The following is a 21,050-nucleotide window of genomic DNA, read 5'->3' as shown; positions in this document are numbered from 1 at the left end:
TCATTATCGATTAATCCAATGATTATCCGCTTAATTAAGCAATAAGTCATTTTAGTCTATGAAATATAAAAAATCTTTTCCAGGGCTGTTTTATGAGCCCGGTATGACACCTACTAAGATCTCATTTTGTCTGATCAAAGTTTTGTTTTAAAATGTTCTACAACACAGAAAACTGGCAAATCCTCATATTGGAGATGCTGTAACCTGTGAAATATTTTCATTATTGATTAATTTAATTATTTTGTTGATTAATCATTTAGTTTATAAAATATCTGAAAATATTTTAAACCCAGCCGTTTCTTGGACTCATAGTTGAGGTGTAATTTTAATCTGACCAACAGTAAACTAAAAGATATTGTTTACAAAGATAAAAAACAGAAAAATAGCAGAAAATATTTAACCCTACTCAAATATTTGCTTGGAAAATAACTTAAATTAATTGCTAATAAAAATTGTTGCTGATTAATTTTCCAGCCATCAACTAGTTGTTTCAGCCCTACTTTGCAGAGCTTCCACCAAAACACCAGAAGCAAATACACTCCACATCCATGACAAGCATTGTATCGTTAAAACATTTATTTTTGTAATAATTTGTCCTTTTTTTCTTTTTGCATAAGTGCAAAAAATGCACCCAAAACAGCCACCTGAGGGAAGTCTACATCTTTAAATAAAAAAACAAGCAAAGTGTACATTTATAGTACAAAATTCTCTTTTTAAAAAATTGCACAGTTTGTGTATAATATATATATTCATAATCTCCATTTTAAACAAACTTTAAAGGCTCAGAAAGTAAACAAAATTCACCAAATGAAAAATAAAAACATTTTTTCCCTAGAATTTAAAGCTGAGGAAACTTGAGACCCTGTTTTCATTTGTGTCCACCATAAATATACATATTTATATGCAAGTCTCTTTACATATAGTCTCTGTGCTAGTGTTTGACCAGACAATCAAAATTATTGCAAAGTAGTTTAGTTCTACTATAAAACATGGGGTAGGAGGTGGGGGATAAAAGCTTCTTTCTGCTGAATGTTCCTTAAGTTAGGCAAAAAAAAAAACCTGGGTTTCAATACACCCTTTTTGAATTTACTGGAATCCCTGCTTTCACAAAGGTTTCTGTTTCACAAACTGTGTGCATTCAACATTCCCATAGAACGATCCAGAACTCCAGTTTTGCTTTTTAGCGAAAACAAACATTTCCCTGACTTCTTTTTTTGTTTTTGTTTTTCAATTTTACACAGCTGCCATGGCCAGAGGTGGTGGTCAGCGTCGATACGGGTGGAAGCCCTGTACGTTGTGGTTCTGCCCTCTGCCGAATGCGCTGGCGGCAGGCTGGGGGGCAGCGGTGGGCTGTGCTGTCGGTGCCCCGTACGAAGCTGTCGGCTGGGTGGGGTCTGCGAAGCTGTGGCCGAAGGCTGTCAGGTCCTGGCCGTACCCTGAGGTGGACAACACACAACAGTGGAAAGAAGAGGGTGTTAATGTCCACGTCACCAGACGGAGTTTAGGGACAAACCTTGCTCCTTTAAAAGTATTGATTATGTAAAGTGTCTTCTGTAAAGTTCTCACAATTTTGATGTTGAGGAAAAATCCACCATTTACCCTCACACTGTTACATTTACTGTTACAGCTCTGATGTAAAGTATATTCTAATTGTTATTTTTAGGTGAAGTGTTGTAGCTTCTGAAAAGTACTGGGATATGACATTGCATCATACATTATTGTTAATATCACAATGCCTTCTTATTTCAATTTTACAATTCTGTCCCTGCATCTACATAATACTACGGCCAAAACAATAAGTTGGAGAATCAATTAGTCAATTCACAGAAAATGAATTGTTAGTATAATAATGATTGATAATTTATTCTAAAGTTATCAAGCACAAACAGAAACCATCTGCTGTTAGAGCATCTCAACTGTGAAGATTTGCTGCCTTTCTGTTTTATGTCCTTGTAAAGTGAGAATAAAGTGAGTATTGAAAACTTCACCTTGCGCTCTGAGAACTTGCCATGAACTACTTTTCATTATTTTATTTACATTTTTGAAGTCTAATCAATTCATCTAAAAGAATAATCATCAGATTAATTGATAGTCAATATAATTTAGTTGCAGCCATAAATAATATCTCCAATACCTCACATTTTCTTGTTTTGTTTTTTTTTAAGTTTTTCCTTCTGTGCAAAGAGACTTTAAGGCTGCAGTTGAATCCTCAAACAGCTTTAAGATACGATTAATTTATGTTCATAAATGACCTTTAATTTGAGAAAAGGTAATACACAAAACAAAAAAATGGCCCAAGAAATGTTAAGTGCATTACTAAGTGTTGAAAGGCTTTGTGGTGGATGTTTCCACTAGATTCAAATACTGTATTCCATCAATGACCCTTCAGTGTTGTAACAGTACTATACTGTAAAAGTACAAAGACAAAAATTCCAATTTCATTTCAATTTAAAAAGTAGTTTAAGTTGATTTCATTGAGGAAAACATGTCTAGATTCTCTTAAATGATGTTCTTCTATTTAGACACTGGATGGCACCATCTCCTTGCAAATGGACAAGGGACACCCAGGGAAGGAAACTAATCCATCCGGAAAAGTGGCTAGTGTATTCCAAAATTCAGCAGGCACTATCCGAGCCGAATGGACTTCTAGGTTTAAAAAAAAAAGACCGATTTGTTAGCTACCAAATGGCTGTTAGAATACAAAAACCAGATGCAGCCAAATCTTTCCAGCATCTTACTGATGAGTGGTTATTTCCCTGCCCTGGTAACATCCAATTAGTACTAGACTCTTAAGGCTGGGAACCAATACATACTGGAGCAGATAGAAGTTATAAATAACTGGAATGGAAAGACAAGAGAGAGAAAAGGATAGAAAAAAGGGAGAACTTTTGAAAATGAAACAATTCTTTTGGTGTGCTCCAAGAATGAAAGACAAATAGGAACTCTGTAGAACAGGGAGCAGTCCCAACAGGACCATCAGACAGAAGAATCAGAGAAATTGGAAATTTACTGGCACCGTGTCCTTCTTTATATCTTCTTTCCTTTCTCACCCCTTTAGCTACAATGTGGAGACAGTACATGGGGAAAAAACAACGGGTGAATGGACTGCTGATGCATAGAGACAACTGAACCATGAACAAATTTTCTGACAATTAGATCATCCTTTTATAATCAGCAAAGCAATGCGGACAGAGAGAGGGAACAAAAAAGGAGGACATGGTCAGTCTTGGTATAGTAAAGCTACAGCCGCTGAGGGAGATGACATGTCAGAGCTCAAAATGCTAAATTTCTATGTAAATTTCTTTCAAATCCACTCAGCAAAGACATTGTCACAGGCTGCCTTTTACTATACAAGAGTACACACGGTAATTTGTATGTACATGCAAAATGTACATGCAAAATACTACACACAGAGCAAAAGAAAAGAGGCAGAACCAGGTTGCAGCTCTATAAACACTACAGTACTGAACAAATGCTACTTTTGTGGTTGGAGAAGATGATGCTGGCACCTACCTGCACTATATCCTCCCTGTTCATCCTGACCATAACTGTGAGAAGGACGCGTTGGTCCGTAGGCAGAGGGGTCCTGAGGGTAGTTACCCAAGCCTATCAGGGAGATGAGGAGACCAGGTTGACTGAACCCAGATACTGCTGGCCGACTACTTTACATACTTCCCCCCTTACTGAGCTATCAGAGCTTTACATTTATACTCATTTACTGGGTCTGCGCTACGCTTGGTGAGGCGTCACTGCTTAGCTTCATCTGGAAGTCAAAACAAAATTGAATGCGAGTGTGTGAGCTATCTGCTAGCACGCCTGACTTCTTATCATGACAGCCTGGTCTCAGGAAATTTTGTGAAATGTGCATTGTATGCTAAGATGCAAGTAACATGTGAGAAATATGTTTTCCCACCAAGAAAATATTATGAGAAGAGGGCAACTACAAACAGGAACAAGAAAACCCACACCAGCAGTTCTGCATGTCGTAGGGCGTAAAATATGACTCGTATACACAGCAGAAATTTTCCAAAGCATACCATACGTTTCTAGATTAATTTCATATCTTCCAACCTGCCGCTGGTTTCCATTCATCTCAGCACGCTGTGAGATTCCACATGAAATTGACTCGAAACTTGTTTCAGATAGTCAATGTGCCAGATGTATCTTTGTGTCCTTTCATTTGTTTGGGTTATTTGGGAAACCCCAGCTCTGAGTAGCATGACTTAAAAACGAGTGCCAAGATTCTTTATTGGACATTAAATGGCATTTCAACATCCAAAAGTTGCCAAAAAGCACTCCATTGGTGAGAAAAATTTAATCCATAAAACAAACATGGACATCACTCAAGGGATAATGTGAAGCTTCTTGCATTAACCAAGGCTGCTGCTTAATAGTCATTTCTCAAATTTCAGATATTGGAGTTTTCTTAGATGCAGTTTTGAGACAAAAGTCAACAAAAGGTTTATTGTGTTGAATAACCCATAGTTTCACAGTGTACTGTAATAAAAGTGAAGTCAGTGCCACCGGATGGGCAGATGGGAATAATTAAAATATATATGGTATGCACTAGAAAATGGTTGGCATTAATTAAATATTAATGAATTTACATGCAAAACCACTGGTTTGATCCTTTATTTGACTGCCTAACTCCACACAAGCCAAACTTAACCAAACCAAACTTACTTAATTTGCCTAACCTCCACCATTTACTAATTTTACACAATGAAAATGTCATATCCAGTGCCTGCTATTGTCATATATAAATATTCATGGCAAAGGCATGTGATTTGTCTCCACAATACCAACATTATCAGCATTTCTGATTTTCTGCTCATTTCACAAAAACTTGTGACTGTCTTGTCATTACTGGCTTTTAATACTGGACTAAATGCCTGAACAGGCGGCGGACACTAAATGCAGAAAGCTGGATGAAAGATAAGCACAAGCAGGAAACACTGAACAAGATGGGCACCTGTCATGATTGACAGCGATCATATGACTGCTTAAAAAACGTAGATCCAGCAGTGTGAAGCAGCTGTAAGCCAAGTCAGACAAAAAATACCAGCCAGCCACAAAACTGGATGTAGACTCTGAAAGAATATCTGCTACTTGTCTGACTGTGTGCTTATGTTACTGAATGGGTGAATGTTCAATGAAGACGAAGCTCGTCCCTTTTCCCTGGATGCTGGTTAGTTTTCACAGTATCTCTGTCTTTGTTTTGGTTCAAAACCTCCAGCCTCCAGTCGTGCTCTCAGCATGATCTCAGACTCTTAATCCTGCATGAGCATATAGTACGTCACTGGAAAAGCTACCCCTCTAACTGTTTGAATCATAGACGTTAATAATCATTTTCCGTATTTAAACTGGAGTGGCTTGATGAAATGTCTCATTTTCAAGTCCCTACATGCTGACTGAAATTTGGCAAAGTTTTGAACAGCTCAGTGAGGATCCAGGAGAAATAATTATCCGGCCTAACACGGTCTTATGGTAATATTATACTAGAGTAACAGTCCAGTTCAAACCACAAAGACACCCACCAGAAAGTAATTCCTACAGACACATCAGTTAAAAAAAAGACTTGCCCAGGACTCTATTAACTGCAGGGCAGAGGGGAAATGCTCATATTTTGCAGACAAGCATGCAAAGCTCCAGTCTGATAAACATGATGGACATGTTGAAAATTTTTGATAGGTAACTTGGCAGGTTGGACATGCCTAATTCCAGAAATAAGGATTCATGGGCGTAATATTGTCATGCTGGTACTCTTCTGTGGCGATCGTGCCAAGACCAGGAAAAGAAGCCAGAAAAGTCATCAACAGGGATGAAGAGGGAGAGGAGGTGTAAGAGGGAGTAATTAACAGGTAGGGTTATTTGAATCAAGTCAAATGTCAGTACAGTCAGTCAGGAGAAGGTTGCACTCCCTTAAAAAATAAAATAAAATAAAAATGCAAAACAAGAAAAACATTGCAAGGCAGGATGATCTAATTAAAACCTACCAATCTTTTTACCAATCCACAGCCCAGCTGGAAAAACTTGACAGAAATGACTGCTGAAGACTCCTGGATATGGTGAAACATCAGCAGCATCTTCACGGCAGAGCCAGGGCGGGTTCATGTATGCAAGAAGCATGTATGCATGTGTAGCTGTTCAAGCTAAATGGAACCAAGAGCAAGCTCCTGCTTGTTATAGGATTGTAAATATGAACTTAAAAGAGCTGTAGTTGCACCCATAAAGTATTGAGGGAGATGGGTGGGCTGGAGGGGTGAATAAAATTAAATGGGAGAGAAAAGGGCAGCAAACTGCTTTATGCACAATGCTTTTCTTACCATACTGGCTATAAGGGAAGTCAGGTTGCCCAGTGGGGGCTTTGCTCAAGTCCTGAGTTGGTGTGGTGGCGGGGGCAAAGCCCAGAGGTGCAGTTCCTGGAGTGGTGGGCGGAGGTGGAACCTGTGGAGCATACTGGTCTGCTTGGGGTGTGCCGAAACTGTAACCTGTTGGATAGGAATAAGATTATTTCAAAGATCTTTCCCTAAGGACCATTTCCTAGTGTTGCCTTATCACAGATTGTACATTATGTTGTATAGTATGATGTTGGTTAAGCCCCACCATTGCTGTTCCCAAGTAAAATACAACATTTCTTCCACAAGTAGTATGTGACTTAAGTTAAAGTCTTGTCTGTATTTTGAATGTAAAAAAATTCAGTTGACAATACCATTGCAAAAAAACACTACTTGTCAAGGTATTAATCAATTTCTCCACAAAATCTCTTCTCACTTTAGGCTGTAAGAATACAAAGTTGCAACCACATGTCTTTTATAATTACCAGCTGCCAGATCAAATTGTGGCCACTCCGCCAACACACTTGTAAAGGATTGTTCTGAGCTTCTTTCTCACTTGTTTTACTAATATTTTGTGCAGGATTTACAAAACATAAACCTGGTCTGCTAACAAGTTTAATCTATAGAAGCATTTCATGAAATGCCGGGTATCTGCGAGTCCCACTGTCCATCTCTGATAAGATGGAGGTTCCTCCCTGACCACAGCAACAGCAAAGCTGCCTGGAGAACCTGATATAGATTCAATTTACACATTTTACATATCTATCTTAGTAAAAAATAAATAAATAAAAATACTGCCATGAGGAGCTAGGGGTTATAAAATTGTAAAGTTCTCAGTCAAAATCAATATCAGGTATAAGAAAATCCTAATAATTCACAGTATTACCTTTATATATGCTATATTATCTGTAATCACTTTCTAGTGATGTCAAATAAACACTTAAGTATAATGAGTGAGTGGATTATGTATTACTGACCGAACTGAGGTGCTGTGCTGTAGCCCTGTTGAGGGTAGCCCTGAGGTGCAGCAAAGCTGCCCGCCGGGGTCGTGACCAGGAATGCGTTGAAAGGTGACGGAGGTTGTGTGGGTGTTCCTCGGCCTGCAGACAACGGAGGTCCATACCCGCCTGCTCCAACAGAGAACAGAACTATGTCATATGCATGTTTTTATACAAATATCTGTATATGTTTTATATAAAATATCGGTTCTTGAATTAACTACACAGGCAATAATACTAATTAATATTAAAAGTGCCAGCACAGATGTACTCTATCTGAATTGCATCATTTCAATTTGTCATGGTCTTACTGAACATCTGAATAAAAGGTTGATAAATAAATGGTTTAAAAATCTGAATAAGGATGCTATCTGAAACTGAATGAAACTGTAGTATCCTTTGAGCGAGCACAGGGCCGACACTGCAGTGAGTGCTGCAGGTTGACCCGGAGGTGGTGATATGAAACCAAGCCTGACCAATAGCAGAGGGAGGCCGGAATACATTCAAGGCTGCCATCTGTCTCGAGCAGCAAATTATCAGCAGCCTCAGCCATTATGAATCAGTGATAACACGTGCTGTTAACTGTCATCAGCTTATTGGCCACACTGAGTGCATGCTCGCTCTGTGACACAGGCATTTCAAGATAAGCACATGATCACATGGCAAACAGACACATCTATCTTCTCAGTTGTGCAATATACAAAAGAAACCCCCAACTAATTCAGTAGACTGGAAAGACAGGATATTATCTATGTGTGGTCAAGTGGCAGTCTAACACCTACCTATGGGTTGGCCAGTAGTCGACACCCACACTCCTTTAGGAAGAGAGAAAAAAAATTTAGACTGAGGGCAGTACAGATGCCTGAAATATAAAATGTTCACATAACACAGTTTAACATTCAAACAAACAGTGCGAGCAGTGACCACCACGCACAGGGTTAATGTTAAAGCAGGGGGTTAAACACATTTCAACAGTTACTACTAGGCCTTCATCTAAACAGCGAGCGTCACTGGCTCTGCTCTTGGACTTGTTCCCACTCACCCTGTGGCCCGTAAGGCTGTTGCCAGCCCTGGGCAGGCTGTGCTGTCCAACCATTAGCTGCACTCAAGATGCCCCTGGGTGCCCACTGGCCAGGGCCAAGCTGGCCAGGAGCTTTGCTGTCACGAGGTTCAGCCTTCTTTACTTCCACCTGGACAAAGGACAAGGAGGGCACATTTGGCAACACCAGCATACGATCTAGAAGTCCCTCACCTAGACATACCTGTCCTACCTCTGATATTTAATATCAACATTTTGGGCCAGGTTGGAATCTTTCACTTTAGGCTCTTTCAAATAATGTGGGGCAGCTATGTTAATTAATATTACTGTGTAGCCAGGAGAGCTGTACAACTATGTGTCTCAGGTACTAATTATCAAGCGGGAATTTCAGAGTGCCCAAAATCATATGGCGACAGTACACGTACATTTTTTCAAAGCATCGTGTCTAGATAACAACTTCTGGAGAGTACCTGAGAAACATAGATTTCTTTTTTTTCCCTTAAATGAATTCCCCTATATATGATAAGGACATCTTACGGAAGGTCATGACTTACCTTTCTCCGGCTAACGCTTATAAAGAATCTCATTTTTACTTTATTTGGAATAAGTTTTTGGGGGGAAGGGGTGGATGTAGAGAGAAATTTGTATCTCAGTCCTAACAGAATATTAAGTAAACATGCAGATAGTACAAATGAAAAGTCTTTTCAGTCAATCTAAAACTGAATCTTCATACTGTGTCAAAGTTGAGAAAACATTTTTCAATTGAGCACAAGTGACCAATACAGTAAGACCCCAATACCATGTCAAATCGCTGCTGGAGGACACGTCTACAAAACTAAAGGCTAAAATATTACAATAGTGACGCCAAGTTTCTTTTTTGTTGCTATTTTAAATATATATAAAGAACACTTATTGAAAGCCACAAATGTTACTCGAACTGAAACTGACTTTATTCATCCATTCCTTTACTTATATTTGTGTTTTATATAGAATATCATCCATCACTGTAATAGGTTAAAGCTTTGAGTCAAATATAAATGTATTACCCCAATAACAAAACTTCCTGTCTAACTGTCTGTAACTAGGCAAAGCTACCAGCAGTTAACCAGAGCATAGAAACAGGCTGAGACTAAGGGGGAGCCAACCAGAAATAGACTGAGAGGTTGAGTTATTGGGGTCACCTTGCAGGAGGAAAACGAATCACAGATTCCTCCCCGCTTTAAGGTGTTGCCACCTTCCCCAGCCTCCCCTCTTCCTTCTCTGTCGACCTAATTACATGCACATGTTTCCGGCAGTGTCCTCGCCGCCGCCGGCAGCTACCTGAGCACTTTCTCCCGTGGGCATCACAGCTACGAGTGATGGATACCATGACTTCTGTACAGTACCCAACAGCAGAAGTGGGATTTCTTCCACAGTTTGATGTGCTCCAATTTCTAATTTTGTAACTCATATCTCCCAGCCTCCCTCAAGTCCCATCGTAAGGTAATGTCAAGTCAAGAACAATGGATTAAGTCGAGCCATGATTCTTGCTGAAAACCAGGGCAAAGTCAAGGGGGGCGGCTAGCACTGGAGAGTACACATGCAGGGCTGAATTATTTACCAAGGAAATGGGATTGAGATCATCGCTGAAATAATCGGTGACATTCCAACAAAAATGTCTTGCTACTCTTTATCTTTGATTGACATAAGAAAAATCCATCTTAAATAGCACAATTACATATACTGGCATAAGCAGGTGTCTGGAAGCTCTTTTCTAGTGAAATAATGCACTTCATTTATAGTTTGTTTAGAATAAACTGAAAAGGAGCACCCCAGGTGGTCAAGACATTTGAAGTGGTGACCACAAACCGCAATGTACCTGGTTTGCATATGGCTGGGGTACTTTAGTTAAGTGTCATTTTCTAATTCAGACCTGACACACTCTCTTCCCTCTTGTCATCTTTCCACTGTCCACTCTCAAATACAAGAACAAAAGGCTCCAAAAAATAACCATGACTTTATAGATAAAGAGTGCACCACTGAAAGAAATTTAAGCTTCATAAAGAAAAAAACACAGTTGAATACTGCTAACTCTATCCTAGGAAGTGCAGAAACACCACAGCAAATAGCACTTTTCACCAAATGTGGATGCTGCTTGAACGTTGTCAATAGAAGCCAACACCCTCACAAAAACGCCAAAATATACAAAAGGGTCTTCAAAGTGTCAAATACTGCAGACTGACATTCAAAAATTTAAAACACTTGTAAAGTGCAGCCACGTAAAGATCAGAAGGACGGAAATGAGATACCTGCTATGATATGATATGACTGAGTGGATTTAACTACACTGTGTTTGACTTTGATCATTTTCTTATGCCCACAAATCATTACTGTTTGCACAGAGGGCAGAAAGGACACTGTCTCTCTCCTGGTATCTCTGTAGAGTAGTTTAAAAGCTGCTAATTACAAAATGTCTCTTTTGGGGAAAAGGGGGATTGTTAATGAATGAGAGCTTTAAGTGCCTTTAAAACCCAAGTGTTGGACCAATCCTTTAATATACTAGTGGTATATGTACAATATGTTTTTGGTTGGTTTTATTCAGCTGAGGTGCCAGGTGGGTGGTGTTTGCCACATACAGTAGAACAACAGAAGGGATGCCAGAAGATTAGGAATTGTGCTTAAATACTACACCACAGTGAATCTATGGTTTTTTTTTCCCCCAGATGGACCTGCCACTATCTGAATTGTCTTTGAGCAGTAAACCCCATCCATCTGGTGCACCTACTGAGTAAAAGCAAACACTAAGAAGTAACATGCAAACACTACTGTGCGACTAATGTCTCATCCTAAGCAGCATTTTAGAGACTTTTGATCTGTTATTGAGAAAACTGACACAGTGTGGAGATTCTTCAACTGAGGTCACTGATCTGAGCTTTTCCTTTAACTTTTCAAAAAGAAAAAAAAAAACATGTTGACATTTAAGTGACCTGCCAACAAAATATCAGAAAACAAAAGAAACAGAACAGAATGGACCAATCCTTTAGGTGATTTGTGGTCTGTGAATTCCCGCAGGATTTAAAGCCTTAACCTTTTCTATTATTTGGTTATAATTTTTCATTTTATTGGCACATCAAAAGCCAGAAAATAGTATAAATTTAATATTTTGAGGAGAATCTAATGCACTTAAGACATCCTAAAGGAGTGGTCTGTTTAAACAAAGCCTTGGGCGACAATTGTAACTGTAATATAACAGTATTTGTCAAGGATGAGTAGCTATGGAAACTATGACAGCAATATTTTAAGCAAAATAAGATAAGCAAAATAAGTCAGCAGCCTAATTATTTCAAGATGTTAAAGACTAAATTTGTACTGTATGATGCTGCAGTCACTAATGGAGAACCAATGGAAAATTGGCTATGACTAATAAAACAGCATCATAGTAAAGGTTTTGCTCCATCGCCCAAGCCTCCGCTTGATCTTAAGGGTAAAATAAAACTACAACTACACACTTTTTTGCCCATGATGTCGTGAAAATGCATGTTGACAGCCTGGTCCACTGATTGTTCGGCCTCGAAAGTAATAAATCCAAAACCTAGCCAACGACCAAGAGTGAATCAAGGTAGCAGGGGGGTTGTGACAACACAAGATGAAGAACAGTATTGGGCTTCAGCAGAGTGAGGATCCGTCAAGACTGAGCAAGAGGCTCCTGGGGTTCGGATGATGTTGCAGACTTGTAGAACACAAATCCAAGACTAAAGCCTGGGGGATTGAAGGAAATCTTTCTCTTTACTGTGCAGAGATATATTTTGTGAATATAACAATACAGGACTGAGTAACTGCTAAACATGAAGGATGACAGGTGAAGCATTTGATTTAATGTGAAATGTCACATAACAACGTCAATTAAGTCGCTCTTTCACGCCCTAACAATGATAGACGCCAATTGAACCAATACTACATTGTGTTACTTCATGCTGTTTCATCCAAACCCCACCTTGATCTGTCCCTTGGTATATTGCTGTGGAGCACACACTCGCAGCAGCCATTGTTAATGCATCACAAAAATATGGAGAAACACAAACTGTAGAATGCCTAAAGCTTTCTCCAAGCTTTCCCAATTTCAATATTTTACTTTTGAGTCAGCCAGGATAAGCCTAAAATGGACAATTAAAATATTGCTCACAACAATAACACAAAGATATAGGCCATAACTGGTTTCCCATAGTGATGAGTTCCTGATTTTGCTCAAGAGTTTTAATGGGAGATACACAACGCTCATCAACAAGAATGCATCCAAGAAAGTCCAAAGTTTAAGGACTTTTTGGTCCAACATTTCGCCGCACCAGCTGCTCAGTAAACTACTTTATCTGACTATCTGTTACAGAACTTTTTAGAACGTTAGCAGGCCGCTGCGTGCTGCTGTGATCTACTTTCAACTTGATTAACTTTCCGCTGTGGCAGAATTGGGTTGTGTTCACATCTCTACTTGGGGACTTAACCTGAATCCAACCGAACGTCCTATGAGACATCTGCGATTTTAGAGACCTCTAGTACTGTCTCTTATACACATCTTATCAGTTTGATGCAACTTTGTGTACACCCCATTTTGACTAAATGAAAAAAATTTGGGTACTTTTACATTTGGCCTGTACCTCTGTGCTACCAGTCAATGCACAGTAACCTAAAGGAGAAAAGACAAATCTTAAGAGACACCGTTAATCACATTCAAACCATTCACAAGGAGAAGGGGGACAGAAGAAAGAAAAATAGAAAGGGCTTACTTACAAAAATACTTAACTTTCTACATATGGGAAAACACATACTATGCCGTTTAAGATAAATGTATCAGTTACGTCTAAAACAAAGTAAAGAAAACTTATTCCAATGTTGAAAGTCTAATGGTTTTAGCGAAAGAAAGTGTTTATACTATTAAAGATTATGTAATGATTGTTACTGGTGCAATACATCATGTTAAATTCCAATGACAAACTATTCTGGGTTTCTCCCAACAGAGAATGAATGGGGTTTTGAAGGAAGAGCAGTAATACATGTTGTGGGTCAGTGGCCGCTGCATTATTGCTATGTAGGACAAATGTAGATGAGACAGCTATGACTGTAACTCAGTAGGCAGAGTCTGACACCAACACAGCCGGTGGCACGGGACTGATTCCCAGTGAGGCCATCCATGCTAAAAGTGTCGGCACATGCCATACACTCATGATATGTTTATGACTTATCTGGACAAACTCCTCTGAGACATTAAAGTCTGTCATTGCTACTGTAAGGAAACCAGTTGAAGAGATTTCTGAAGTGTCAAAGGACACATAAAACATTTTTTAATTATTCTGTTATTCCTGGGATAACAATACTTCATTTTAATACCCTAGCGACTGGGATGAAACCTGCCTCTCTGAAGGACAAATATCCACCTAGATACTCAAACTGTTCTCAATATGCCAGTTGCATGTTGTGATAAAGTACTGTACTTTTTGGAGCACCTACTTTCCTGCAACCTGCCTTTTCTTCTTCAGTCAGGGACTCACTTTGCATCACAGAACACCTTTTAACAACTTTCTAATTAACTGCGTTAACTTCTTCCAATTTATAAGTTGTAATGGAGAGATTTTCTAGTATTGACAACCCTAAATGTGTTCAACTTCTAAAAACAAAGCATACCTTACATAATATGTAGCTGTGTTACAATCTGTTAGATTAAAGCTGCTGTGGAGACAAATTGGAATCACTAATTCGGGAACATACTTTTCTCTTCTTTTTACCTTTAATGGTTTAAATCTCTTAAAACTTTTGGAGTTGAACCAGTTTGTACTCTGATTAATCACGCAACAGAAAATTTGATAATCCCTTAATTGCTAAAGACATGTATAAGCAAACATGCCAAAACATGACAGGACATGAACTGTTGTTGAAACACAAAGTAAACAATGTGATTATGTCAGTTTGGGTTTGGAAAATAGTTGTTGCAAACCCTCATCATTTTAACTGTAGCAAAGTGATGTCATGTCATGTTTGGCCAGCTATCTAAACGAGTCTCAATGCGAAGTACATCACCTAAAAATACCATAATTTGTTTCAGGGTGGAATGTTCCTTTAAAACTGAGGAGGCAGTGCAGATAAAGCTTGTAATTCTTCATATATATACTCTAATAAAACTGGATGTATCACTGCTGAACTGTATGAATCAGACAAATGTTCCTCAGAGGTTTCATCAAAATGTTTGAGGGTACTCTGTGCACCATTAGCTGGGCTACTAAATGTTGATATAGAAATCATCTTTAGCCAAACAAGAATAGTCAGCAGACTTAACAATATATTAATAAATTTAGAAGAATGAAGGAGTAAAGTGCCCAACTAAAGGCTTTTAAGACAACTCCTCTCCTTGCTCTGCCTAACAGTGCCTGAAAAACAGTTTCCTTTCACAAAAAAAGTAACTGAGTAAGAATGTGTCTGTGAAACAGACTGTAATTGTCCCACAAGGTCATGAAGGACATTGCAAAGATGCCATCTACTGTTTTTTTATGTGAGCAAATTACATGTAATACTAAAAATTTGTCGCCTTCACATAAACTGGAGGTACTGCCATCAGGCCTGTTCAAGAATTTGATCACTCCAGTCCGCTTTTCATCTGGAAATATCACAGTATATTTTCCATTTAATGCACGCTGCAATGACCTTGTATGGGTTTCATTTCACATGCTTTTATTGCACTTTTTGTTTTATTGTGTGTCTTTACCATGCACAGAACTCCTGTTAAGGGTCACGGTGTATTAACTGAATAGAACATCTGGGGCTGAAAGGGCTTTTTCTCTTTGGGCCAGAATAGTTTGTCATGAGATTTAAGATGGTAAGGTATGGAGAGGGGAGAGAAAAAACGGGATCAGCTTTTACCTCGGGGCCTCTGCTTCTCCGCATCATAGATCATTACCACCTCTGTGACCTTGAATGGGACAAAGGGAAACAGTGGCTCCATTTAGAAAAACCAGACAGGGTCCCTTCTTATTCCAATTAAATATTCTGCCTCAATTTGGACAAATAATTAATTGTCCTATCCCATCCCACAACATTTTTACACTGTAGTATTGACCCTGTTCAATGTCACATCCATTCAAGCAGTCTTAATGACCATATGAGCTGACTTGCATTATGCACTTGGCAATACTCACCACTCCGAATCTATTGAAATAGTCCCTGAGTTCAGGCTCGCCGCAGTTATGGGGGATTCCACCTACAAATATCTTCTTTGATTTATTGCTATCGGCTTTGCTGCCCTTCTGAAAGAAAACAGGGAGTGTATGGATTTCAATGTCTGTTAAAGGATCACTCTGGGAAGGGGCCAGTTAGCCATCATCTATTCAGACAGTGAAGAAGAAATTAGGTTCTCCTCTTGCCCTCGGGTATAATTCTTAACATGTCATGTCAATGCAAACACTGGTCTCCACAGATCAGAGAACACAGCTTCCTCCACTTACTCTCAACCACTAAGCATTTCAACACTGCTGTGTACTGCACTCATGCTATAAAGGCTAGAGGCTGCTTACGACAACAATGATTTTTACCAATTACATCTTCTGCTTTGTTAGTAAAACATTCAGTACCAACTACATGACTTAAACTCAGTGAAATGAGTTCCAGGAGCACCAAGAGTGCCTCATTTATAAAATCTTCTAACATACAGACTGTGTGCTTACAGCCAAACATCTGACTAATAAAAATGTTTTATTGACAGCAAAGGTGCAATAATTAAAACCTTGGCTGCCAAAAGGGACAAAATGACTATAACAGATCTGCAGGGGTTTGATAACATTGTTGATTGAACCACAAATTGCCCAAATTGGTGCAGAGATTTCTGCCCAACAAAAAAATGCACTGCTGTTCACTACTATAGCAGCTTAGAAATCTTCCCGTGTTTTCACAGTTTTACACTTGCAAGAACAACATATTTGAACTACCAAGGCTAGAATTTTGTTCTTAACTTAAAGATCAAGATAAACTGTAATAGGTAATGCGAGGTGCTATTATAATTCCAATATTTAGCATGGTAATACAGGTTTATCACATCCTCATGAGGCATTTTTCTAACATCTGGGAAATTGTGACCTTATTATGTGTCAATCCCAGGCCAGTGTAAGCTGTACCAGAGATCTGCTGATATTGCTGCAGTCCCTTGGTCACAAATAGAGGTCGATACAAGTCATAGATTCTTTAATGCTTCTGTGATTTTTCAAAGCCCCAAACTAATTTCTAGGATTCTCAAAGGTATGAAGCCTGTGCAATGTGATCTTTAAAATAAAATCACACTCTTTGACGAAAACAAAGAATCGGAAAATGAGATTTAGGTCAAATGTCAGAGTGATTTTATAAATGAAGCTCAAGGTCTCCTCATGGCCCATGAACAGATACCAGAGTTCAACCTAAAGAGGAGAGGATGGAGAGACAGACAGCCTTATTCCATCAGAAACACCTAACCTAACCTTCCCAGAAGAAATCAGATTCCTCTTACCCAGCCCTCCTTGGTTCGAGACTTTTCAGGTTGCATTCCTCTAGGAGTGCATGGCTTCGGGTCAATCTGACAGCAAAGAAAGAGAAAATGTTTGCCCCAAATAACCTTCAAATGTTCATCTTCACTGCTTCCAGTTCAGTATATTGGCACGCCTAACACAACAGGTCAACATACTGTATGAACTGACATACATTCTTTTGAATATGTGGCCAATAAAATACCATGCCCTTCTCTGTCTCTGTCAACAGAACAAATGAGGCAAAATGTCATTCATAGGGGAGGAGACACAACAGCACAATAAATGCAGAGGGGAAACAACAGCTTGTTTCTTTTCAGCCATCTCAGGGAAATCCAACTTCAACTGCCAATTTTGCCCATTTGACTTTGAACAGGTAAGTCTTGTTAGGCAAACAAATGTTAGTCATTGCAAAGTAAATCATCTGTACTATTGGCTGCAGGCAGGTACAACCCAAATCATAATTGTATTTCTCCTTGAATAACTTCTAACTACTGTGGATGATGAAATACAGTTAGTTTTTCACTATGCTCACACAAAGCGCAGGAAGATTACTCAGACTGATTTGACTATCTGCTCCTTTGATTTAAAATACTCACATTTCTTCCATCAAGATTATGCGGCTTTGTCTCCAGCACTGTCCGTACACAATTGGGGTCTTTGAATTTGACGAAGCCGAAGCCCCGCGACTGATTTGTAGTTTTGTCCTTCATGATGACACAATCCACTACTTCCCCATACTGTGAGAAGTAGTTTCTAAGTGTCTCTGAGAAAAGACAAAAATGACATAACATGGAGCGTCACAAAAATAAGCACAGAATCATACAATAATATTGCAAATGTGCAATTATAATAAAAGATTTAACTCAGCCAAGTTAGCCTCTAGAAACAAAGAAGTGCATGACATGATTTATAGAACTCATGCTTTAATCATGATAAATTGTACTATGAAAATATCTTCGGCACTTTAACCTGCACTAAAACCGTAAGTGGGACTAAAACAAAAAAACAAAAAATACCAGCGCCACTTCATAAAATTACACAGGGAATACTAAAAGTCATTCAGTGACCTTGATTTTGTCTTATAGTGGAACATTGTGCAAATGTTTTTTAAGTGAAAACATAAACATACAAACACATTCAAATCACATATTGCCACTCCTAAAAAGCAAACAAAGGACTGACCCACTGTCATCTTACATAGAACCAAACATATAAGCAACTACTGCATTGCCAGCACACACCCACAGAGGCAAGGCGTGCAAGTTTGAACAAATGAGGAGTCACTTTGGAGAAAGTTATCGTAATTGTTTTTCTCATTGCTGAAAAGCCCTGGGGCATCAAGCTCAGACTTACGTAGCACTGTGGTTCAGATCTTAATGTTAACAGTGCTGCTAACACAGACAAACCCTTGTGTAAAGTTACACAATGGCCAACCGAGCATGAGCCAGTAAAGTGCTTTGGACAAACTACACCAACTCCGTGCAGCTCTGAAGGAGAGGAGAATATATACACAGGCCCGATATATGTCGTGTAGTGTAGACTCTACCACCCGTGTTTGTGGTTTGCAACTGATCATCAGTAATTATGAAATGTGAAAAGAAAGAAATTATCAAAAATCACAATGACAAATTCCAATTAAACGCAAACTACATTAAAAAGGAGGAAAATAGGCCACAAGTAGATCATCACAGACACTGACTGGAAGACACTTAGTGGGATATTTGCTGTAAACTACAAAACCACTGAGCTGAGCTGTACCAAAGTGATATGTTTTACGCAGGGCTATTGTGTTTTTGTTATTTTGTCCACTTTGGTGTTATATTGTCCACTCAATGCCATATGAATGCATTAATTTTGTCATACAACACTTGATATTGTCTGTAATTATGGTGATTGTGTGACAAAGTTAAATTTTTTTGCAAGTTACTTATAAGGACACACTTGTCAAAATGTTACATTAGTGGATATAAACATGCTTTTCCACATGAAATTACTATTTTAACAAATAATCAACCAAGCTTCTCAAATACATCAGTATTAATGTGAGCCTCAGATACAAATACACATGAGTTTATTCCACATTTATTTAAATCATATCAGGCATTATTGGAGCAATAAATAAAAAACAATATCTTTATATGCTTGACCATGATAGCAGTGTTAATGATAATTGTCAGAGACCATGTCACACACATTAATTATCAATTATTGCGTAAAAACAACATTATTCACAAAAATACCATTAAATATTGATGTCAAGGCAGAAGCAAAATATATCATGATTTTATGACTAAAATCTTCCAGATTTAGACTTTATTCCTAAACTAAGTGCTACCTACTTGGGGCCTGACAATCTCATAATTACTTTCCAAACAAGCAACCAGCCAAATCTTCCAGTCTGACAAAAAATCCATGCAGCTACAACAGCATCATCCAGACAAATTCCTGTTAATTAAAAAATACTTTGCACATGAAAAGGCTGAGCCTTCACAGATTAGAAAGTGTGACTTACCTTGTGTGGTACTCCAGTCCAATCCACCCACAAAAAGTTTCCTGTTAAGAGTAGATAAATTACCATCAAGTCAGTCATTGATCATCACATTAAGTCAGAGTAAATGATAAACTGTTAAAAGCATCTTGACAACACTCATCCAAAAAGGCTGGATAAAAACCATAGAAAATGTTGCTTGGCCAGAGGCCTTGAAAAGACTAAAAACACACAAATCTTGTGTGTTTTTTTGTTTTTTGTTTTTTTTTTGCAATTTTCAGAACCATAACAACGCTACAGCTGACTAAACAGCCAAGTACACAGATATTACACAACATGAGGCAACGCGCCACCAAAGCGCTGCTGCTGCAGCAGCATGGGGAGATATACACACAACTACAGTTTAAATACCCCTGTTTTATTTGACTCATGTTTATGTCCAGCCCTGGTCGTGGATGTCACTTTAGTCCTCAAACACAGACTGTAATGGCCTCGACAATAAAGGTCTTTTTATGAACCTCCTGCCACGTAAGTTACTCCGGGACAGAGCCATGGCGTTTAGCAAGCTAACACAACACTGAGCTGACTCCAGAAGCTCAAGCAGTCACCCTCCACCACCGGCTTCAGCCTTCACCACTGAAACCCCGAGTATTCTCCAGTCGGAGCGGAGGAGAGGAGAGCGGCTGCACAGCTCCCTGCATGCAGACCGGTGAACTCGGGTGCAGGAAGTTTAACGACAGTTTAAACGGCACCGCTCTCACTCTAGCTAGCGAGTTTATTAACGTGTTAACAAATCCCTACTACATAATACTGGCAAATGCAGCGACTGTGAAAGAAGCGGAGGTTTAGTGCAGACGAGGATGTTCCATCCTCCGGCAGTGCCCGCTAAATGTCTCGCATTGGCGAAGTCGAGAAGAGGAGACTTTCGCTTCGCTGGCAAGCGTTAGCTAAGCTAGCTCAGCTGCTTCGAGCTAACTGAAAACAACACTGAAATAAGTAACTACACATTCACACGTTCCCTTGGCAAGCAAAGTGGCAGCACTACAGACAAACGTGGCATCTTTCTCCCTAAACAATGACAGTGACAACTGAGGTACTTCAATGATTAGTTTCACTTTTTATCCGTCTTTCCTCGGGCTAGCGATCTCGCTAAGTTACTACAGCTAGCTTAGCCTGCTAGCTAGCGTTAGCTGTCAAATGACAGCTTGACCATAGAGCGCGCTAACTGTCAGTTAAAAAGCTTTTTACAGTTTGATGCATCTGCAGCGAAAGGCTTTGTTAAATGGATCTTACCCGACTTCATCTCCGACTAAGTTGTTGTTCATTTCTGAGGCTAGAGCGGGGGACTGTAGGAGCTGTGACCGGCTTATTGCTTCAGTGCTGCCCCTCTCAGACTGAGAGCGGAGGAAGGTCACTCCGCTTTTTGGTTCAAACTGTTCTGCGCAATGACGACGCTGCAGGGGGCAGCGGCCTTTAAAGGAACATTACACCCAACAAAACGCTCAATTTACTGTTTCAATCATCCCAGGGGGTAGCTAAGTGCTTTAAACCCAGAAGTCTTTTTATTTCGCAGTTAGTTCAATAAGCATTCCTGTCAGCCAGTAAGCTTTTATAAGGAAAACAGCAATAAATAACCCTAACAATACTGAATGATGACCAACAAAAGGCATT

The 21,050-nt window shown here is 39.2% G+C and overlaps 1 protein-coding gene across 3 annotated transcripts; it reads right to left on the bottom strand.

The window, feature by feature from the left end:
- Positions 1-558: 558 nt before the first annotated feature.
- Positions 559-20,807, bottom strand: dazap1 (DAZ associated protein 1). Of its 3 annotated transcripts, XM_087179361.1 has the most exons (13): positions 20,673-20,799; positions 19,404-19,444; positions 17,488-17,654; positions 16,873-16,938; positions 15,536-15,643; positions 15,261-15,309; positions 11,864-11,946; positions 8,379-8,526; positions 8,119-8,151; positions 7,316-7,465; positions 6,327-6,491; positions 3,514-3,606; positions 559-1,436 (listed from the first exon to the last, which is right to left on the bottom strand). In XM_087179361.1, exons 1-13 carry the CDS (start codon positions 20,702-20,704, stop codon positions 1,264-1,266), a joined length of 1,308 nt encoding a protein of 435 aa, XP_087035487.1. In that variant the 5' UTR covers positions 20,705-20,799; the 3' UTR covers positions 559-1,263. The 3 variants fall into 3 exon arrangements, with proteins under 3 accessions (XP_087035487.1, XP_023282283.1, XP_023282282.1); XM_023426515.2 differs by lacking the exon at positions 3,514-3,606 and having other exon boundaries at positions 20,673-20,807; XM_023426514.2 differs by lacking the exon at positions 3,514-3,606 and having other exon boundaries at positions 15,536-15,640.
- Positions 20,808-21,050: the final 243 nt, after the last annotated feature.

Source organism: Seriola lalandi, unplaced genomic scaffold (assembly GCF_002814215.2).
Source record: "Seriola lalandi dorsalis isolate HSWRI2012SDOR001 ecotype SW California unplaced genomic scaffold, Sedor1 jcf7180002054829, whole genome shotgun sequence".
NCBI classification, from domain to species: Eukaryota; Metazoa; Chordata; class Actinopteri; order Carangiformes; family Carangidae; genus Seriola; species Seriola lalandi.
Note: the sequence above shows the minus strand (reverse complement) of the source record. Positions and strands in the feature narration are given on the sequence as shown.

Bases quoted from the DNA above. Each gene is read 5' to 3' on its own strand.
- dazap1 (XM_087179361.1), bottom strand. From the start codon at position 20,704: ATGAACAACAACTTAGTCGGAGATGAAGTCGG. The intron at 17,655-19,403 runs GTAAGTCACACT...GTCTTTTCTCAG, and splicing joins GGACTGGAGTACCACACAAG to AGACACTTAGAAACTACTTC. The intron at 6,492-7,315 runs GTCAGTAATACA...CCTATCCAACAG, and splicing joins CAGCACAGCACCTCAGTTCG to GTTACAGTTTCGGCACACCC.